Source organism: Sciurus vulgaris, assembly GCF_902686455.1.
Source record: "Sciurus vulgaris genome assembly, chromosome: 9".
Classification (NCBI taxonomy): Eukaryota; Metazoa; Chordata; class Mammalia; order Rodentia; family Sciuridae; genus Sciurus; species Sciurus vulgaris.
The window spans coordinates 55917182-55939568 of NC_136469.1; the positions used below are offsets into that span (position 1 = coordinate 55917182).

Sequence of the window (22387 nt, forward strand, 5' to 3'; positions counted from 1 at the left end):
TGATTTAGTTGGTTTGGAGAAATACATCCCACAGTAAATGTCTGAGTACATCAGCAAAATCCTGGGGTTAAAAGAGGGAAAACAATATTTGAAAGATTTTAATGATAGTTGAGAAGGTGCAGCCCTTTCTTGTGCGCGTCAGCCCTCCAAGGTTCAGCTGTCTGGCGAATGAATGAAATGCAAAGGGCGGGATGGAGAAAATGAGCGCAATCGTATAGCGGGAGAAGGGGTTCGTCAGCTCTGCTGCCCCCACAACGTCACCGAAGCAGGGGACTCCAAGAGACTATAAAGCGCGCCTGCAGCGCAAGATTCTCAGTTCTTCAGTCTGTGCCCAGAGCTCCGCCAGAGCAGGACCTGCGTTCCCCACTGGGGACAGTCCCCAATTTGTTTGTGCCTCAGGATCTTGTCCTCCCCGCCTCCCAGAGAGAGCTTCACACTCCTCGGAGAAAGTGCGGCTCTTGCTTCTCTATCGGCTGGCTCTAAGCATCGCTTAACCAGCAAGGGCTACGGTACTTTCTCTACCAGCTTCCACAGTGACCAGGAGGCAAAGAAGAACTTCAAGGCAGCAGCGAGGGCTGGCGGCGGGTGTGCGGCGAGGTCCCGGGCTACAGACCAGGGGCAATGGCCTCTCTCCCAGCTGCAGAGAACTGGACAGACAATGCGGGAGGCATGGATGTGGACTCCGGGAACCTGAGTGCTGCTCTCGGGGTCGGGGCGGCGGCAGGAGCAGCTGAGACCGAATGGCTGCGATTGCTAGTGCAAGCTGGCAACTTCTCCTCCTCCGAGCTGGGACTGCCTGTGGCTTCGCCCGCGTCCTCCCAGCCCAGGGCCAACCTCACCAACCAGTTCGTGCAGCCGTCCTGGCGCATCGCCCTTTGGTCCCTGGCGTATGGCGTGGTGGTGGCAGTGGCGGTCTTTGGAAACCTCATTGTCATCTGGATCATTCTGGCCCACAAACGCATGAGGACAGTCACCAACTATTTCCTCGTGAACCTAGCTTTTTCTGACGCCTCGATGGCAGCGTTTAACGCTTTGGTCAACTTTATCTACGCGCTTCATAGCGAGTGGTACTTCGGCGCCAACTACTGCCGCTTCCAGAACTTCTTTCCTATCACCGCTGTGTTCGCCAGCATCTATTCTATGACGGCCATTGCAGTGGACAGGTGAGGGGAAGAGGGGGAACTAGGCAATGGGAGAAAGTTACAAAAGAAATGATGACTTAGTGGGGCCTTCGAAATGGAAGGAACTAAGAGTTCTTGGAGAGTCCAGTGGCCAAACCAGTTTCTGGCTCTATGGCCTCCTCTCACTTAAGCCCTCTCTCTGAGCTCCATTAAGGACATCTGAGAGGGACTGAAGAAAGTGAAGGAAAGTGATGTGAAAAAAAATCTTTCATTCTGAGTAGGACCACAGCTAGAAACATACCAAACTTATTCAAATGATTTTACCATTGCCTGGAGTTTATATTCACAGTGAAATGTTTCGTTTTGCATTCCTTTTCTTTCTGTTGCTCACTATCCTGGCAGAGAAATGAAGAGTTACCCACCAACCTCTGAGGTCCTCTCCTGGACCTCATTCTTTCTTCTCCTCCCCACTCCTTAACTTTGTCTCAAAGCCAGCACAGATCTAACCTCCCAGTTCTGTAGGGTCTATATCAGAGGCAGCCAGTTCCCTCCAACTGCTGAAGTGGCAGTTTCCACCATGTCTCTGGTTAGCTTTAATTTCCATTAATCTCTGGAGACCTTTCCATTAATCTCTGGAGACCATAAACTGGATAAACCCAAAATTTGTGCCTGGAAGTGTGTGACTGTCTTTCAGAAGATGAGGGGACATTAATCTCAAGGATTAAGTGGTTTAAAAATGAGACACACTACTTTACAGATGTTTATTAAAATATTTTTTTTCAGAATGATCCTCCATCCATAGTAGGAATTCTGAGATGCGTGAGCAGTTAAAAGAAACTGAATGACCCTCAAACGTTTGTTCCTGTATTCTGGTTTTTTAAAATTCTGCATGCATTTACTTTTTCATATTGAACACTATGAAATGTACATACTTGTGAAAAGACAATGGTGAATACCTATTATTGAAAGTTAAGTACATTTTAATTCAATATTACAGTAGAAACAAATCACACCCATTGATTCCAGTGCCAGATTTGTAGTTGACAGCTGATGACAGATGCAGAGGGATGATGTCATTTTAATATTGTCTCAATTTTCTAATCTGTGAAAAGAACAAATAACCTTTTTTACATTAAAAAACCTATTTCAAAATAAAATGAAGCTGCATACTAATTGGTACTATATTCAACTGCCATTATGGAAAAAAACTTTAAAGATAAACATTTCATTGAGTAAATCCTTTATGTTTGCTATTTTGAAACAGTGAGCACAGTGGTATTAACAACATATATCTATGGAAACTATTCTCACATATTAGGCCCCAAAGAGTTAACTTGAAGAAGTAATGATTACATTCACTAGACTAAACACAAAGTCACTTTTTAAAAGCTGAACTTGTACCTTTCCTTTCTCCTTAACCTCTAATCTACACTCCTTCATCCTTTCATTTTTGCTAAGGATAGAAGTGAATGCAAAAAATGAACAAAATCAACTCCAAGTTAGGAACAGGTAAAAACACCTCCAGTCTTGCTCCACCAAGATAGAAGTGAATGTTCTTTGGGTTTGTATGTCTTTCTTATGTTTTCTTTTAAAATTTTCTCTTTATGTGAATTTTTAAATGTTATTGGAGGAGAGGTGTTAGCATATAATGTTACAAAATTCTCACAATCTTTTTGAAGTGTTAATTAGGCAATAGAAAATTTGATGGAAATTTTAGTGCATATGAATCTGGCATTTCAATTCTAAGGTGAAAACACGTTATCTTTCTTATTTCTTCCTGCCAACATTCATTTTAACTGATCATGCAATCCTATTTCATTATACTCACTGGTTTGAAATTAATGTGCCCCTTACTGTTTATTCTTGTCTATTTATTATGTCACTACAACTATAAAAATTTATATAGTGTACAATTTGCTATAAAATCTGAAACATACTTGGTATAGGTACTGAAAACCTCCTTTAAATGCTCTTATTGTAACAGAAAATAGATAAAAAGAAATACAGAAGTTGAGAAAACTCTGATTATGATAATTTCTGCAATGGAAGACTGTGTAAATATTGCAGGTATTAATACTCTCAATAATTTACCAGTCCATGGAATTTTTCTGCATTGATGCCTTATCAAACATGAACTGACAAAACTGACCCTGTGGAATTTGCAGTCATTTTATAAGTTAAAGTTTGCAAAATGAACCCTTCTGGAGTTGACATGTGAATCATGATGCCTTTGTTTTTGATTATATCACCTAACTGCCTCATTGAGCTGAGAACATAGTTAGAATATGGTCTCAGAAATTATATTTCCCTATAAAATTCATGCTTGATTGAAACAACTATAAATATTAAACAATCCTTCATTGACTTTCATTAATAAATACATCATTTAGACCATAATGTCAATTTTAGACTTGAAAAGGATTATAGATAGTCACTTACTGAACACCTAAAGCTAATGGTCACACATTTGTTATGAGAGACACTGAGTTTTCTTTGAAATGTTCAGCACTCATTCTGCACTGGGAGAATGGCTTGCTTTCTATTTTCACTTTGTAAATAATTCTACTAAAAATTTGAATGCGAGTTACAGGTTCAAGTCATCTAAAGAATGGTACCTACTGCTTTGTTACAAATTCCTATTTTCTTACTGGTTGAGAATCTTTCAGTTCTGTACACTTCCTTCTTTCCTGGAAGGACATTTCCTCACCACCACCATGTCCCTGCCAACATGAACACACATGGTAGAATTATTTGCCAATGAAAATTTGGTTTTCTCTCCACCATCCTTCCCAAACTTGCCATTTTGAAATATAGCATTTGGATATAAAACTTATCTAAGAGATGCCTAGCTTTCCCAAGATCATGCAGAACTAAGGTTCAATCACTGCAGTCTGCTCTAGGGACCATGGTCCTCTTCACATCTGCATTATCATGTCTCCTAACTAATTGGGAAGTCTGCATTTGGACAAAGTCAGCACCTTCAAGAAAATCAGATTTAACACTTGTTTGTACTATGTTTCTTGAATGTACATATCATAAATCTTACATATATTTTACCTATATTTTAATTGAGAATATAGAAGGTAGAAAATTATTAATAGATGTGTTAAACAATACAAATGTGATTTTACTCAGTTATGGCATATTATCAAGTGACATGTGGGGACATTGGTTAAATATTTTCTTCCATTTTTAAGCACATATTTCAATACTAATTTGGAAACTCTAGAAAGTTTTATTAATATAGAGTAAAAGATAATTTCAGGGCAACTGGTCCAGTTTGAGCTGAATATTTAGACTCTTAAAATTGCGTTCATTGTTGCTTCCTTCCTGGTATACCTTCAGAGAATAATTTAATAAGTTTTACTAATAGCTCCAATGTAGTAGCAAAGATAACAAAAAAATCACATTGTTAAAACCCAGAGACATACCTGATATGAATAATTATTAAAAGAAATAATTCAGTTGAACTGAGAAATAGTTTTTAGCCAAAAAGAAAAAACATATCTTATATGCTACTTTTTCTGAATTTCTTTCATCTTCAATTTTGCTCTTTTTCATAAAGCTAATTCATGCAAATTATTCATTGAACCTCTATGGAGTATTTTTGAAATACATTATGAACAAATAAAAGTTATTTGGAAAGTTGTGAGGTCTTGATCTGGTAACATTATCTAAATGGCTGTAAGTATAATAGATATAAATGCTTTGGTAAAATTTTTAGAAATTATTTATTAGTCTGAGTACAGTGAACCAGTCTTGTTCATCTGCTCTTGCAGTTAATATTCTTTATTATTGTGATAGTCATACTTGGCTCATTATTTTGTCCAGATGATAAACTTGATGAAATTAGCCTAAAGTCAATTATTTTATGCCCTTGAACCAGTCACAAAGTAGTAATTAAAGATATACTTTGGGAAATATTACTTTCAGGAAACTTATAAAACTTTGGCTCTTTTGCACTACTTTTCAAGTATTTATAAATATCTCATTAGCATCCACTAGAATTACTGCTTTAGTGAAATGTGAAAGTTTTATTAAAATTACAGTGTCAATTCTTATAAAAATTAATCATGAGCACATCATAAAAGCAATAGGTATATTAATTGAATGGATAAAACATTCAATTAAAAAATACAGAATTTTCAGTATATTTAACAGACGCAGTGTTAAAAAGAAACCATTACATGTAACATTTTATTTTATACTAAGAAAATGATACAATCCTCTGGGCATGGTGCAGTGCAGGCCTGTAATCTCAGCAATTTGGGAGGCTGAGGCAGAAGGATCACAACATCAAAGTCAGCCTGAGCAATTTAGCCAGGCACTGTCTCAAGAAAAAAATAAATAAATAAAAAATATTAAGACTTTGGATGTGGCTCAGTGGTTAAACACCTCTGGGTTCGGTCATTGATGACCCTCGCCCCCAAAAAAAGAAAGAAAAGGAAAAAGAAAATGATATAGCCCAAACATAAAAAAAAACAAAGGACATAAAAAGAAAGTTACAAAAGAATAAATAAAAATACCTAACAAACTTAAAATTCTCAGGTGCTTATATTCTATATTTCCATTTCCTCATCTGCTATATGCTCCTTAAGTCACTCGAATCTCATCTCTTATCCTCTCTATCTGAAGAGTCACATTATCAAATCCAAATGAATACTTCAGTTCTTTACTTTATTCACATTCTGGCAGTACTCCTCACAGGTGGCTTCTGCCTAGAAGTTCCTTCTCTGGCTTCCAGCTTTCCTGATCTCCTTCCACCCTGGCCTTTCTCACATGATTATGTTTCTGAATCTCTACATGCATATAATAAATAAACACATAGGTTCCTCAGTGCTAAATTCTGGGTCTGATTTTCTTCTTACTTTTATTTTCTGTGCCCTAGTAATTTCATCCCAACCCAAAGCTTCATTATCACTTTTGAATGAAGAGCTTTTCTTTTCTTATCGAATTGTTTTTCTGTGTTATAGGTGGCATGTAAGATCCCATAGAGTGAAGAGACAAATATATATGAACCAAAATTAAAACTGGGAAAAATGTATAAACATATATAAATGTGCAGAGTTACGATATTAGTCTGTATCTTTATATATAAATACAAAACATGTCTAGGATAAAGGGGTAACAGACATTCAGGGCAAAGAGGTCCTAATGTCTCATGAAGTTTGAATTTCAAATATGTCACTAAGTCTCTTGATAACATACAAAAAGGAAATAAAATTAGTAATATAGTTTGCACTCCATATAACAGTACACACACATGCTCTAAGTGCTAAAATTGTCTGGTTTCCAGGAGTCTTTGTATGGGCAATAAAGAGGACAGTATCCTCAATCACACTGTGGAAAGTGCAAAAGCAGGTTTGGGTTTAGCATTCCTCTGGGTAAGCCAAAAGCCTACTGCCTGGTACCACTGTAGAACTCAGTGAAGGAAGTTCTCAGATCTCATATACTAAACCTACATGTGAGCAAGATTCCAGATGCTCTGCTTGATACGAGATAAAACTGTAAGAAATAATAAACTATATTTTCTCCAGAAGTATGTTTCTCACCTGCACTTTGTATGTAGCTTGAGGAATTGGTAACTCAAAGTTGTCATATGTGGTCAAAGTTCTCCAAGTCACTTTCATCCCTGTCCCAGTCTCTGATCCTGAACCATTCTCCTTAACAGTCCTGTATTTGCATTTGAATATATTCTTTCTCTAGTTCATTCACAGCTGCACAGTGGGAAAAAACAAACACTATCCTACTTCCCAAATATAGCCAACCTAGAATCTTCACATTCACATGGAAACTCTTCATGGATTTTTTAAAATTCATATTCATTGTAAACAAATGGGATACATCTTGTTTCTCTGTTTGTACATGAAGTAGAGGCATACCATTTTTGTAATCATACATTTACCTAGGGTAATAGTTTTTGATTCATTCTGTTATATTTTTTCTTCCCCCCACCCCTCCCACCCCTCTTATCCCTCTATACAGTCCCTTCTTCCTCCATTCTTGCCCCCCCCCCACTGCCCATTATGTGTCATCATCCACTTATCAGCAAGATCATTCATCCTTTAGTTTTTTGAGATTGGCTTATCTCACTTAGCATGATATTCTCCAATTCCATCCATTTACCTGCAAATGCCATAATTTTATTCTTCTTTATGGCTGAGTAATATTCCATTGTGTATATATACCACAGTTTCCTTATCCATTCATCAGTCGAAGGGCATCTAGGTTGGTTCCACAGTCTGGCTATTGTGAATTGAGCAACTATGAACATTGATGTGGCTGCGTCTCTGTAGTATGCTGATTTTAAGTCCTTTGGTTATAGGCTAATAGTGGTTCTATTCCACATTTTCTAAGGAATCTCCATACTGCTTTACAGAGTGGCTACACTAATTTGCAACCCCACCAACAATATATGAGTGTACCTTTTCCCCCACATCCTTGCCAACACCTATTGCTGCTAGCATTCTTGATATTAGCCATTTTTAACTAGGGTGAGATGAAATCTTAGGGTGGTTTTGATTTGCATTTCTCTTATTACTAGAGATGTTGAACATTTTTTTATATATCTGTTGATTGCTTGTAGATCTTCTTCTGTGAAGTGTCTGTTCATTTCCTTAGCCCATTTGTTGATTGGGTTATTTGTATTCTTGGTGTAAAGTTTTTTGAGTTCTTTATAGATTCTGGAAATTAGTGCTCTATCTGAAGTATGAGTGGCAAAGATTTTCTCCTACTCTGTAATTTTCTCTTCGCATTGCTGATAGTTATCTTTGCTGAGAGAAAGCTATTTAGTTTGAATCTATCCCAGTTTTTAATTCTTGCTTTTATTTCTTGTGCTATGGGAGTCCTGTTAAGGAAGTCTGATCCTAAGCCAACATGTTGAAGAATTGGACCTACTTTATCTTCTATAAGATGAAGGGTCTCTGGTCTGATCCCAAGGTCCTTAATCCATTTTGAGTTTAGTTTCGTGCATGGTGAGAGATAGGGGTTTAGTTTCATTCTGTTGCATATGGATTTCCAGTTTTCCCAGCACCATTTGTTGAACAGGCTATCTTTTCTCCATTGCATACTTTTGGCACCTTTGTCTAGTATGAGAAAATTGTTTTTATTTGAGTTTGTGTCCATGTCCTCTATTCTGTACCATTGATCCACCTGCCTATTTTGGTGCCAATACCATGCTGTTTTTGTTACTATTGCTTTGTAGTATAGTTGAAGGTCTGGTTTTGTGATATCCCTTGCTTCACTCTTCCTGATAAGGATTGCTTTAGCTATTCTGGGTTTCTTATTCTTCCAGATGAATTTCATGATGGCTTGCTCTATTTCTGTAAGGTACGTCATTGGGATTTTAATTGGAATTGCATTGAATCTGTATAGCACTTTTGGTAGTATGGCCATTTTGACAATATTAATTCTACCTATCCAAGAACATGGGAGATCTTTCCATCTTCTAAGGTTTTTTTTTAATTTCTTTCTTCAGTGTTCTGTAGTTCTCATTGTAGAGGTCTTTCACCTCTTTTGTAAGATTGATGCCCAAGTATTTTATTTTTTTCAATGCTATTGTGAATGCGGTAGTTTGCCTAACTTCTCTTTCTGAAGATTCATCACTTATGTATACAAATGCATTGGATTTATGAGCATTGATCTTATATCCTGCTTCTTTACTGAATTCACTTGTGAGTTCTAAAAGTTTTCTGGTGGAATTTCCTGGTTCCTCTAAATATATAATATCATCAGCAAATAGGGATAGCTGGAGTTCTTCTTTTCCTATTTGTATCCCTTTAATTTCCTTGGTCTGTCTAATTGCTCTGGCTAGAGTTTCAAGGACAATGTTGAATAGAAGTGGTGGAAGAGGGCATTCCTGCCTTGTTCCAGTTTTTAGGGGTAATGCTTTCAGTTTTTCACCATTTAGAATGATATTGGCCATGGGCTTAGCACAGATGGCCTTTTCAATGTTAAGGAATGTTCCCACTACCCCAATTTTTTCTAGTGTTTTGAGCATGAAGGGATGCTGTATTTTATCAAATGCTTTTTCTGCATCTATTGCAATAATCATGTGATTCTTGACTTTAAGTCTATTGATATGGTGGATTACATTTATTGATTTCCAAATGTTGAACAAACCTTGCATCCCTGGGATAAAACCCACTTGATCGTGGTGCACTATCTTTTTAATATATTTTTGTATGCAATTTGCTAAGAATTTGTTGAGAATTTTTGCATCAAGTTTCATTAAGGATATTGGTCTGAAATTTTCTTTCCTCCATGTGTCTTTGTCTGGTTTAGGTATCATCTTCATGGATTTTTGATTTATGTTCTTTTTCTTTCTCTTCACTGTGGACATCTATAGTATATGAATTTGTTTACATGACATAATGCCTATATACATATATTTCCTTTAATAACTAAGATAATGGCAGATTATTATGTCATCTTTAAATTAACATGCTGGGTTATTAAACATTTTAATATATTATCAATCTTGGATATATTTTCATATCAGATATAGAGATTTGTATCATTATATAAAACTTTTACCTTAATTTATTTGGTACAAAATTCAAAAAGCAATGCTTGCTTTGAGCTCTGATTATATATATCCAATTACCTACTTGACATTTCTACTTGGATATCCAAAAGCCTCCTTAAATTCTTCCCATTTATTTTCCTCTTTAATGTTCCTCATTTCAATAAGTAGTAAAATCATCCATTCAATTGTTCAAATAGCTCCCAAATCTATTACCTTTCTCTGATTCAACTACACCTTCCCTAGTGTAAACAACCCTCGGTCTTTACTGGATAGCTTCAGAAGCCTCCTCAGTGGTCTCTCATATCTAAACTAATCTTTTTTTTTTTTTTAATATTTTTAGTTGTAGATGGACACAATACCTTTATTTATTTATTTTTCATGTGGTGCTGAGAATCGGACCCAGTGCCTCACAGTTCCTAGGTAAGCTCTCTACCACTGAGCCACAACCCCAGCCCTAAACCTAACTTACATTAATAAGTTCATGTTGCAACACAGAACAGTGTTTTAAAACATACATGAAAAAAGTGCTACCTGCACCACTACTTAGACTCCTACAAGCTCTTCTCAATGCTCTTATGCAAAGGATATTCTTAATCCAGTTCTACTTCATCCCATACCATGATGCAATGGCCTAATCTCTGTTCCAACTTCTCAAATCCTCTTTCAAGTTCACATATGTGTGATGCTATCTTTTTGCCATAGTCTTTGAACATGCCATTTTCCTTCTGCCTCGGATCCCTTCTTCCAATTTCTCATTAGTCAGATATACTCCTCCTTTGGATAACAGTTCTAATGTCACTTTCACAAAGAAAACTTCTGCTAACCTTCCTGTTTAAATGAGATGTCCTTTTACAAGTTCTGTGAACATGTCAGTCATGACATTTTTATAGATTAAATTTCAAATTTATATTTAAGAATACCTGGTTAATAACTTTCTGTAACAGACTGTGAAACAAGGAAGGCAAAGTCAATTCTGTTCTTGTTCCTCTTTACATATTCCTGTTACAATATTTTGAATATTGTACACACGCAGATTGCTAAGTAAATTAGTTATAAAAAATAATCAAATAAATGAAAATTAAGGGAATGAGGTACAACTTTTAAAATTGGCAGTGTATGCATTGAAGAGGTCATTTTTATACATTTATGAAGTTACAATATTTGTACTTTGAAGTTATCAATTATTATTTCATATACTTTAACCTAACAAGTATAAACTGTCAAAAATATTTCAGGAATACAATATGACAATACATATATCATTCCACTCTTAAGAATTAGTTCTATACTAACAATAGAGTGTAATAAAAATTATTGTTCAAGGATAGTTTTTCAAACCAAAATTCAAATAATTGAAAACAACTAAAAAAATCTCAACAAAAGAAAATTATAAAATAAATGACAGCATTTAAAAATGAAATTATATATAGAAACTTAAAAAAAATATTTAAATGTAACCCAAACTTCCCAAATTCCCAGACCTGTGAATATAAATGTAATAAAATCAGCATGAATATCCATATTTCCTTTACCTTTACTTATGGACATTTTCTAGCTATGGTCTCCCAGTTATTTCAGAGTCCCTAGCAGTGGAGGGCTGTGTGTCTGACACTGGTCCTTCAGTAGTCATTAGCACTTCTGCATAAACATCAACAGTTTGATACACAGCATGACTGTTTCTTTGAGGAGTAATTATGTCCTATTTTTTGGATTGCTGGTTTTAGTATATTGTATCTGATTTTGCAAAATTCACGAATTACAACCTTTGTCCTCTGCCTGAACTTTTTGTGAATTTGAAAGAATGACTCCCTAATATTGTATTTTAATTTCTTACTAACCAGAGTTCCTTCAACTTCTACTTGTAACTTTCTCTGCTTGGGATTATCTATAAATCATATGTCAATAACACTAAGCATAATAAAATATCAAGCAAACTACTTAAGTATTTACAATATAAATGAGTGAATAACTTCAACATAATGAGTTCCTATAAATCAATAAGAAAATATTAATGCAAAAATGCAAAAAAATAGAAATTTTAAAAGAACACAATATTTACCTAAATGAATGAAATATAGTCATCTTTACAACAATTGAATAAAAGCATATTTGCCTAAAAACAAATTACCATGTTTTCAAACTACCATATTTGATATTAATATATTGCTGATTGAAGTTGAATAAGTAGCCATTCCAATTTTCTAGAGGAAATTCCAATTTTTTTAGAGAAATTAATTTGGCAATGTGTATTCTGAAATTATTTATCCTTATACATAACAACTGTACCTCTTGCTATACATCTCTATAAAAATGAAGTTCCTATGAAAAATTTGATTGTTTGCAATTTTTAACATAGTCCTGAAATAGACTTCCTCATTCATGTTTGAGAGTGAGCATTAATCAATGATTATAAATAATGTTTTGAGAATATTCATATGCAAAATTAGAGTAAAATATCAGTTAATTTAAAAGTTAATATAAACATATGCAAAATATAATGATATATGCAGGATATGCATATAAATATGCATGTACATAAATAAACTAGAAAATGAAAATACAAAACAAACCAGGATGTATACCAATGTTATTCTTTAGTGATAGGTTTGTGGGGAATTTGTATTTTCTTATATATATGCCTTTGTATTTCAAATGTACATATTTATTACTTTGGGGGAAAGTGTAACCTTTTGTAAAGCAGGACAAGATTATTCTTCTATAATTTATTTTGAACAATGAACTAAGTGTTCATATACTTTATCATTACTCTGTTGTTCTGTTGTTGACTTACTCCTAGAAGACCCGGCAATCAGTGACTCTGCCTCTGCACTTAGACCTGACCCTTAGAACTCACACTGCAGTTCACTTACATGCATCCATTCCTGCAAGTCTCTCATGTCATGGAAGATATCTAATGACACATCGCGCAGTATTTTCATTCATTTGCTAACTGGATATATTAATTTTGAAGGGAAAACACTGTAGAAGGTTCAGAAAAATACCTTACTAGCAACTCATATATACAATTTCAAAATTAATGGAGAGATTTTTGACATTATGTCACATGGTGAACTTTTCCTTGATTATGGCAAGTTGATTAATCATGTTGTTCAAATATTCTTTATCATTACTAAGTTTCATTATTCTTGTTTTGTCTTCTTATTCTATTAGCTACTGAGAGGGTATGTTAAAGCCCAACAATGATCGGGATTGTTTCTCATCTTGGTTATAAGTTTGCTTTGTATATTTTGAGGCAATGTTAACATAATATAAGATCATTATGCCTTCCTGTTGAATTGAACCCCTTATCATGATCAAATGTTCCTTTTTATATTTAGAAACATGTCTCAAAGTTGAATTTTTGTGATTTTTGAGTCAATCTTCACATAAATATCTTAATATTGAGAATGTTTAATATAATAATAAATCATAAGTTTAATGTCATGATCTGTGGGTATGTAAATTCTAGTTGCATTATTTTGTTTTATTTTATCTTAAAATTAAAATCAAGTAAAAAGTATTTTACTTGATATTCAGATCTAGAATTTGTATTGCATGAGTAAATTCATCCATAACCACCACCATTAGGACATACATCACCACAAAGGAACTATTTCATGCTGCCGCTTCATATTCATACCCTCTACTTGTCATGAAATCTGAGAACTCTGAATAAACCTCCATCAGTGTGGTTTGGTCTTTGGGGTAAATATCGTATTAATATTGTTATGTAATATGAGACCTTTGAAACTGACTTTTTTTCAGTCAAACATCCCTGAGATTATCTTAAGTTACTGAATGTATCAAAAGGTTTTTTTTTTTTTCTTTTTATTGTTAAGGATATTCCATTGCATGGCTGCCCAAGAGTTTGCCCATCCCTCTGTACAGGACATTTGGGTTGTTTCCCAGTTTCAAGCAATTATGAATAGAAGAGTTCTGTAGGTTTTTGAAAACACAATTTTAATTTCTCTAGTAAAATAACTAGAAGTTGAGTGGCTCTGTCTTATAGTTTTACATATATATGTGTATATATATTTACCATTTTGATATATACATGTATATATGTGTATATATATAATTCATATATTTAACTTTATTTGAAACTGCACAATTTTTTTATACTGGATATACCATTCCAGCAGTATATGAGAGAGCTCCATTTGTTCCAGATTGTAAACAGTGAGTGATATTATGTTCTTTTTATATTATCCACTTTAGCTTGTATGTAGTTGTATATCAATGTGGTTTTAATTCACGTTTCACTAATTAGTTTTAATTAGTTTCACTAATATATAATTAGTTTGAATATTTTTTGTGTGCTTATTTGCCACTAATGTCTTCTTTCCATTTATAAATTGGGTTATTTACTTAATGTTGAGGGTTTAAAATTTTTTCTTGAATTATAATTTATCATAAGATGCACTTATTTTGCCAGATCAGTGGCACACACCTATTATTCCAGCAGCTCGAGAGACTGAGGCAGGATTGCAAGTTCAAAGCCAGCCTCATCAACTTAGCAAGACCCTGTCTCAAAAAAAAAGTGTTTTTTTGTTTTGTTTTGTTTTGTTTTTATTTTTCCACTGTAACCAAACCCATGACAAGAACAATTTTAAGGAGGAAAAGTATTTATTTTGGTGCTCATGATTTCGGAGGTCTTAGTCCATAGATGGCACACTTCATTCTTTGGGGCACAAGGTGAGGCAGAACATGTTGGAAGAGTGTGCAGAACATGTTGGAAGAGTGTGGTAGAGGAAAACGGCTCACGACCTCATGATCAGGAAGTGGAGAGAGAGCTGTCCTCACCATGACCAATTATAAACCCTAAAGACATACCCTTAGGGACCCAGTTCTTCCAGCAACACCCTCCTGCCTTCAGCTACACTCAGTTAATCCCTATTAGAGGATCAATTCACTGATTGGGTTAAGGCTTTCATAACCTAATCATTTCACCTGTAAACCTTCTTGTCATGAGCTTTTGGAGGACATGTAATATCTAAACCATACAGGCTGGGGATGTGGCTCAGTGGTTAAGCACCTCAATACCTTGTACAAAAAAAAAAAAAAAAGAAAAAGAAAAAGAAAATAGAAAATGTACTCACTTTAAATATGCAATTCACAGATGTTTAGTTAATTTTTAGTTATGTAGCCATCAACACAATATGATTTTAGAACATTTCTATCACCCCAGAAAGAAACCTCACTTCCAATTGCAATTACTTCCTATTCCACACCTAGCTCTTGGCACCCACTAAGCTGTTTTCTCCCAATATAGATTTGACGTCTCTGGAATTTGATGTGATTGGAATTATACAATTGGTAGACTTTTGTATAGAGTTCAAGTTGTTTTCTTTTTTTTCAGATTGGGTTTTATATCTTCTCATTAAACTGTAAGAGTTCTTTGCATCTTCTGACACGAGTCCATGATTGGCTGGTCACATGATTTGAAAATATTTTCTGTGAGTCTGTGGCTTGTCTTCACAGTGTATTTGAAGAATTTTGACAAAGTGTAATATGCCATTCTTTTCCCCTTTATTGCATTGTGCTTTGTGGTCATATCTAAGAAATCATTTCCTAATCTAAGGTGGTAAAGATTCACTTCTATGTTCTGTTCCCTTAGTTTTATAATATTAGATCTAACATTTTTATATGATCCATTTTGAGCTATGTGTGTGGGGGGGTGAGGTAACAGTCTAAATGATCTTTTTGTGTGTGACTTGCCAATTGTCCTAGCACTAATTGTTGAAAAGATTAGTTTCTTGCTTTGAATTGCTTCGGCATGTTTGTGAAAATTCAGCCGAACATCAACGTGAGCTTTTATTTTTGATCTTTGATATTTCTACACCTCTGATCTGTACACCTGTTTTTTGTCAGTACCACAATATCTTCTTCGGTGTGCCTTTTTAATAAGTTTTGAAATATGAACTGTCTTTCAATTATCTTCTTTTTCAACATTTTTTTACTATTCTAGGACCTCCGGATTTCCTCATGATTTTAGAACCAGTTTTTCCACTCTGATATGGAATAAAGAGTTTTACAAAGATAATGTTGCATCTTTTGATCGATTGGGAAAGTGCTGTCAGTGTAACAGTACTGAGTCTTCCACTTTACAGATTCTGATTCTGATCTATTTATTGAGGTCTTTAATTTCTTAGCAATGCCTTGTAGATTTCACTGTATAAGTCTTTCACTTATTTTACCAAATTCATTCTTAAGTATTTCATTCTTTCTAGACTTTTGTGAATGTAATTTTAACATTTATTTTCATATAGTCCATAGATAGTATCTTAATTTAACATGAATCCTATGACCTTGGTGAACTTATTTATTAATTCTAATGGGCTTTGTGTTTTGTGGATTCTGTAGGATTTTTAGTTTGAAAAACTCTGTCATCTACTAACAAAGAGAGTTTTCCTTCTTTTTTTCCTATCTTGTTACTTTTCATTTATTTTGTTTTCATTATTTTCATGTTTTACCTGAATGATTAGAGCCTTTCACGTTTTACCTGATAGCTACAGCTTCCAGTACAAATCAGAAGGATTTGGTGAAATTAGACACCCTTGCTTTGTTTTTTTGTTTTTTTCTTTTTTGTCTTTTTTTTTTTTATTGTAAACAAATGGGATACATGTTGTCTCTCTGTACATGGCGCAAAGGCATACCATTTGTGTAATCATAAATCCACATACAGTAATGTTGTTTGATTCATTCTGTTATTTTTTCCCTTCCCCCCACCCCTCCCACCCCTCTTTACCCTCTATACAGTACTTCCTTCCTCCATACTTGCCCCCCTCCCTAACCCTAACTCTAACCCTAACATTAACCCTTCCCTCCCCCCCTTTATGTGTCATCCTCCACTTATTAGCGATATCATTCGTCCCTTGGCTTTTTGAGATTGGCTTATCTCACTTAGCATAATATTCTCCAATATCAACCATTTGCCTGCAAATACCATAATTTATCATTCTTTATGGCTGAGTAATATTCCATTGTGTATATATACCACAGTTTCTTTATCCACTCATCAATTGAAGGGCATCTAGGTTGGTTCCACAGTCTGGCTATTGTGAATTGAGCAGCTATGAACATTGATGTGGCTGTATCTCTGTAGTATGCTGATTTTAGATCCTTTGGGTATAGGCCAAGGAGTGGGATAGCTGGGTCAAATGGCGGGTCCATTCCAAGTTTTCTAAGGAATCTCCACACTGCTTTCCAGAGTGGCTGCACTAATTTGCAGCCCCACCAGCAATGTATGAGTGTACCTTTCTCCCCACATCCTCGCCAACACCTGTTGCTTGTATTTTTGATAATCGCCATTCTAATTGGGGTGAGATGGAATCTTAGGGTGGTTTTGATTTGCATTTCTCTTATTACTAGAGATGTTGAACATTTTTTCATGTTTATTGATTGCTTGTACATCTTCTTCTGTGAAGTGTCTGTTCCTTTCCTTAGCCCATTTGTCGATTGGATTATTTGTATTCTTGGTGTAGAGTTTTTTGAGTTCTTTATAGATTCTGGAGAATAGTGCTCTATCTGAAGTATGATTGGCAAAGATATTCTCCCATTCTGTAGGCTCTTTCTTCACATTACTGATAGTTTCCTTTGCTGAGAGAAAGCTTTTTAGTTTGAATCTATCCCAGTTATTGATTCTTGCTTTTATTTCTTGTGCTATGGGAGTCCTGTTGAGGAAGTCTGGTCCTAGGCCGACATGTTGAAGATCCGGACCTACTTTTCTTCTATAATCTGCAGAGTCTCTGGTCTGATTCCAAGGTCCTTAATCCATTTTGAGTTGAGTTTTGTGCAGAGGGAGAGATATGGGTTTAGTTTCATTCTGTTGCATATGGATTTCCAATTCTCCCAGCACCATTTGTTGAAGAGGCTATCTTTTCTCCATTGCATATTTTTGGTGCCTTTGTCTAGTATTAGAAAGTTGTATTTATTTGGGTTTGTGTCCGTGTCCTCTATTCTGTACCATTGATCTACCTGTCTATTTTGGTACCAGTACCATGCCGTCTTTGTTACTATTGCTTTGTAATAAAGTTGAAGTTCGGGTATTGCGATACCCCCTGCTTCATTTTTCCTGCGAAGGATTGCTTTAGCTATTCTGGGTTTCTTATTCTTCCAGATGAATTTCATGATGGCTTGCTCTATTTCTGTAAGGTATGTCATTGGGATTTTAATTGGGATTGCATTGAATCTGTATAGCACTTTTGGTAGTATGGCCATTTTGACAATGTTAATTCGGCCTATCCAAGAACATGGGAGATCTTTCCATCTTCTAAGGTTTTCTTCGATTTCTTTCTTTAGTGTTCTGTAGTTCTCATTGTAGAGGTCTTTTACCTCTTTTGTGAGATTGATTCCCAAGTATTTTATTTTTTTCGATGCTATGGTGAATGGGGTAGTTTTCATAATTTCTCTTTCTGAGGATTCATCACTTATGTATACAAATGCATTGGATTTATGAGCATTGATCTTGTAACCTGCCACTTTCCTGAATTCACTTATGAGTTCTAACAGTTTTCTGGTGGAATTTCCTGGTTCCTCTAAGTATATAATCATATCATCCGCAAATAGGGATAGTTTGAGTTCTTCTTTTCCTATTCGTATCCCTTTAATTTCCTTGGTCTGTCTAATTGCTCTGGCTAGAGTCTCAAGAACGATATTGAATAGGAGTGGTGAAAGAGGGCATCCCTGTCTTGTTCCAGTTTTTAGGGGGAATGCTTTCAGTTTTTCACCGTTTAGAATGATATTAGCCATGGGCTTAGCATAGATGGCCTTTACAATGTTAAGGAATGTTCCCACTATCCCTATTTTTTCTAGTGTTTTGAGCATGAAGGGGTGTTGTATTTTATCAAATGCTTTTTCTGCATCTATTGAAATAATCATGTGATTCTTGACTTTAAGTCTATTGATATGGTGAATTACATTTATTGATTTCCGGATGTTGAACCAACCTTGCATCCCTGGGATAAAACCCACTTGATCGTGGTGCACTACCTTTTTAATATATTTTTGTATGCGATTTGCTAAAATTTTATTGAGAATTTTTGCGTCAATGTTCATTAATGATATCGGTCTGAAATTTTCTTTCCTCGATTTATCTCTGTCTGGCTTGGGTATCAGGGTAATATTGGTTTCATAGAATGAGTTTGGGAGGGTACCCTCCTCTTCTATTTCATGGAATACTTTGAGAAGTATTGGAATGAGCTCTTCTTTAAAGATTTTGTAGAACTCGGCTGAGAACCCATCTGGTCCTGGACTTTTCTTTGTTGGTAGGCTTTTGATGACCTCTTCTACTTCATTACTTGAAATGGTTCTATTTAAATTGTGTATGTCCTCCTCGTTCAATTTAGGTAATTCATATGTCTCTAGAAACCTGTTGATGTCTTCGAAATTTTCTATTTGGTTAGAATATAGATTTTCAAAATAGCTTCTAATTATGTTTTGTATTTCAATCGTGTCTGTTGTGATATTTCCTTGTTCATTCCGAATTTTAGTGATTTGGGTTTTCTCTCGTCTTCTCTTTGTTAGAGTGGCTAAGGGTTTATCAATTTTGTCTATTTTTTCAAAGAACCAACTATTTATTTTGTCAATTTTTTGTATAGTTTCTTTTGTTTCAATTTCGTTGATTTCAGCTCTGAGTTTAACTATTTCCTGTCTTCTACTACTTTTGGTGTTGGTCTGTTCTTCTTTTTCTTGGGCTTTGAGCTGAAGTGTTAGGTTGTTTATTTGTTGATATTTACTTCTTTTATTGAATGTGCTCCATGAAATAAATTTTCCTCTAAGTACTGCTTTCATAGTGTCCCAAAGATTTTGATATGATGTTTCTTTGTTCTCATTTACCTCTAAGAATTTTTTAATTTCCTTCCTAATATCTTCTGTTATCCATTCATCATGTAATAGCATATTGTTTAATCTCCAGGTGTTGGAGTAGCTTCTGTTTTTTACTCTTTCATTTATTTCTAACTTCAATCCATTATGATCTGATAGAATACAAGGTAGTGTCTCTATCTTCTTGTATTTGCTTACATTGGCTTTGTGGCATAATATATGGTCTATTTTAGAGAAGGATCCATGTGCTGCTGAGAAGAAAGTGTATTCGCTCTTGGTTGGATGGTATATTCTATAAATGTCCATTAAGTCTAAATTATTGATTGTGTTATTGAGATCTATGGTTTCTTTGTTCAATTTTTGTTTGGAAGATCTGTCCAGTGGTGAGAGAGGCGTGTTAAAATCACCTAGTATTATTGTGTTATGGTCTATTTGGTTTCTGAAATTGAGAAGGGTTTGTTTGACATACATGGATGAGCCACTGTTTGGGGCATAGATGTTTATGATTGTTATGTCTTCCTGATTTATGGTTCCCTTAAGCAGTATGTAATGTCCTTCTTTATCCCTTCTGACTAGTTTTGACTTGAAGTCCACCTTATCTGAAATGAGGATGGATACCCCAGCTTTTTTGCTGAGTCCATGTGCATGATATGTTTTCCCCCATCCTTTCACCTTTAGTCTATGTGTATCTCTTTCTACGAAGTGAGTCTCTTGCAGGCAACATATTGTTGGATCTTTCTTTTTTGATCCAATGTGCCAGTCTATGTCTTTTGATTGATGAGTTCAGGCCATTAATATTCAGGGTTATTATTGAGATATGATTAGTATTCCCGGTCATTTGGTTCATTTTATTTATTTATTTATTTATTTATTTATTTATTTTGAGACGACTTGGTTCTTCCTTTATTTGACAATTCCTTTAGGATGGTTCCTCCCATTGCTGATTTGTTTCTTTGTTTTTCATCTCTTCCTCATGGAATATTTTGCCGAGAATGTTCTATAATGCTGGCTTTCTTTTTGTAAATTCTTTTAGCTTTTGTTTATCATGGAAGGATTTTATTTCATCATCAAATTTGAAGGTAAGTTTTGCTGGGTATAAGATTCTTGGTTGGCATCCATTTTCTTTCAGGGCTTGAAAAATGTTGTTCCAGGCCCTTCTAGCTTTTAGGGTCTGGATTGAAAAATCTGCTGATATCCGTATTGGTTTCCCCCTGAATGTAATTTGATTCCTCTCTCTTGCGGCCTTTAAAATTCTGTCTTTATTTTGTATGTTGTGCATTTTCATTATAATGTGCCTTGGTGTGGGTCTGTTGTAATTTTGTATATTTGGAGTCCTATAAGCCTCTTGTACTTGATCTTCCATTTCATTCTTCAGATTTGGGAAATTTTCTGATAGTATTTCATTGAATAGATTGTTCATTCCTTTGGTCTGTTTCTCTAAGCCTTCCTCAATTCCAATAATTCTTAAATTTGGCCTCTTCATGATATCCCATAGTTCTTGGAGATTCTGTTCCTGATTTCTTACCATCTTCTCTGTTTGTTCAACTTTGTTTTCAAGGTTAAATATTTTATCTTCAATGTCTGATGTTCTGTCTTCCAGGTGTTCTATTCTATTGGTTATGCTTTCTATGGAGTTCTTAATTTGGTTTATTGTTTCCTTCATTTCAAGGATTTCTGTTTGGTTTTTTTTCAATATCTCTAACTCTTTATTGAAGTGATCTTTTGCTTCCTGTATTTGCTCTTTTAACTGTCGATTGATGCGATCATTCAGTGCCTGCATTTGCTCTTGCATCTCGTCATTTTCTTCCCTGAGCATTTTAATTATGTACATTCTGAACTCCCTTTCTGTCATTTCTTCTGCCATGCTGTCGTTGGGTTTCATTGATGTAACATCTAGATTTGTTTGCAGCATTTTCTTTCCTTGTTTTATCATATTGTTCAGGTATCAGTTGACCGCTGTGATATTGCAGATTTCCTCTAATTGTCTTATAATATCCCTGAAGATTTCTATTATATCCCCTCTTAGTCTTCAGTAGCCTGAAATCTTGGAGGAAGTTGATAATGCAGTGCTCCACAAGGGAGCTGACTCCCTAGGGGTGGTGGCCTTCTGGTGGGGTATATTCCCTGCTAGTGGGCAGAGGTACCTTCACTTGCTGATGAATGGTCATCCAGAAGGGAAGTAGGTTGTGGGCTGATGCAAGACCAGTTTGGGCCTGTGTCTCTGATTTTACGGTCCTTTTGGGAGAACCTCACCCAACAGGGAGGAGTCACCCGGTGGGGAGGTCTCGCTGGTCGGTTTTCCTCCCAGAGGTTCCGTTCAATTCACAACTACCGCCTGGGCTGGGCAGCCTTCTTCTGCAATATTCCCAGGGACCCGGACCTACCTCCTGGGCCTGGAAGCCTCACCCTTCGCAAACGAATCTCCTTAGGCTGCCTCTCCTCAGAGAAGCTGCCTGCAGTCCTGGAGCCTTCGCTCCGCCCCTCAGTTTGTCTGTGGGGCTCTTCCACCAAGAAGCCGTCTAGGACCCTGCTCTGCACTTTTCGCCTGGCTATGCGGCCCCTCCTCTGAGCAGCCACCTGGAGCCCCTTACAATCGCTCCGAGTCCCAGTGACCCGCCACACGCCTTTTCCTCCGGCAGCCACTTGTTGTTCCGTGCGGTCGCTCTAAGACCAAGTGACCCACCACGCACCTCTTTCTCCACCAGGCAGTCACCCAGAGATCTGGTGCGTCACGAGTCCCAAGAACTCACTGTGCACCTTCTTGTCCCGACTGCCTCCCGTAGCCCTGGTGCAGTCACTTTGAGCCCAAGCATCCCGCCGCGCTCCTCCTCCTTCTCCAGACAACCCCCCTGTGTTCAGGAGCAGATGCTCTGGGACCAAACCACTCACCATGCTGTTCCACCGGATAGCCGCC

The 22387-nt window shown here is 35.9% G+C and overlaps 1 protein-coding gene across 1 annotated transcript in view; it reads left to right on the plus strand.

The window, feature by feature from the left end:
- Nucleotides 1-467: 467 nt before the first annotated feature.
- Nucleotides 468-22387, plus strand: part of TACR3 (tachykinin receptor 3) — a 103465-nt gene continuing 81545 nt past the window's right edge. Inside the window, exon 1 of the mRNA XM_079154703.1 lies at nucleotides 468-1163. Coding sequence (XP_079010829.1) covers nucleotides 622-1163 — 542 coding nt within the window. The 5' untranslated portion in view covers nucleotides 468-621. The remainder of the gene's footprint in view (nucleotides 1164-22387) is intronic.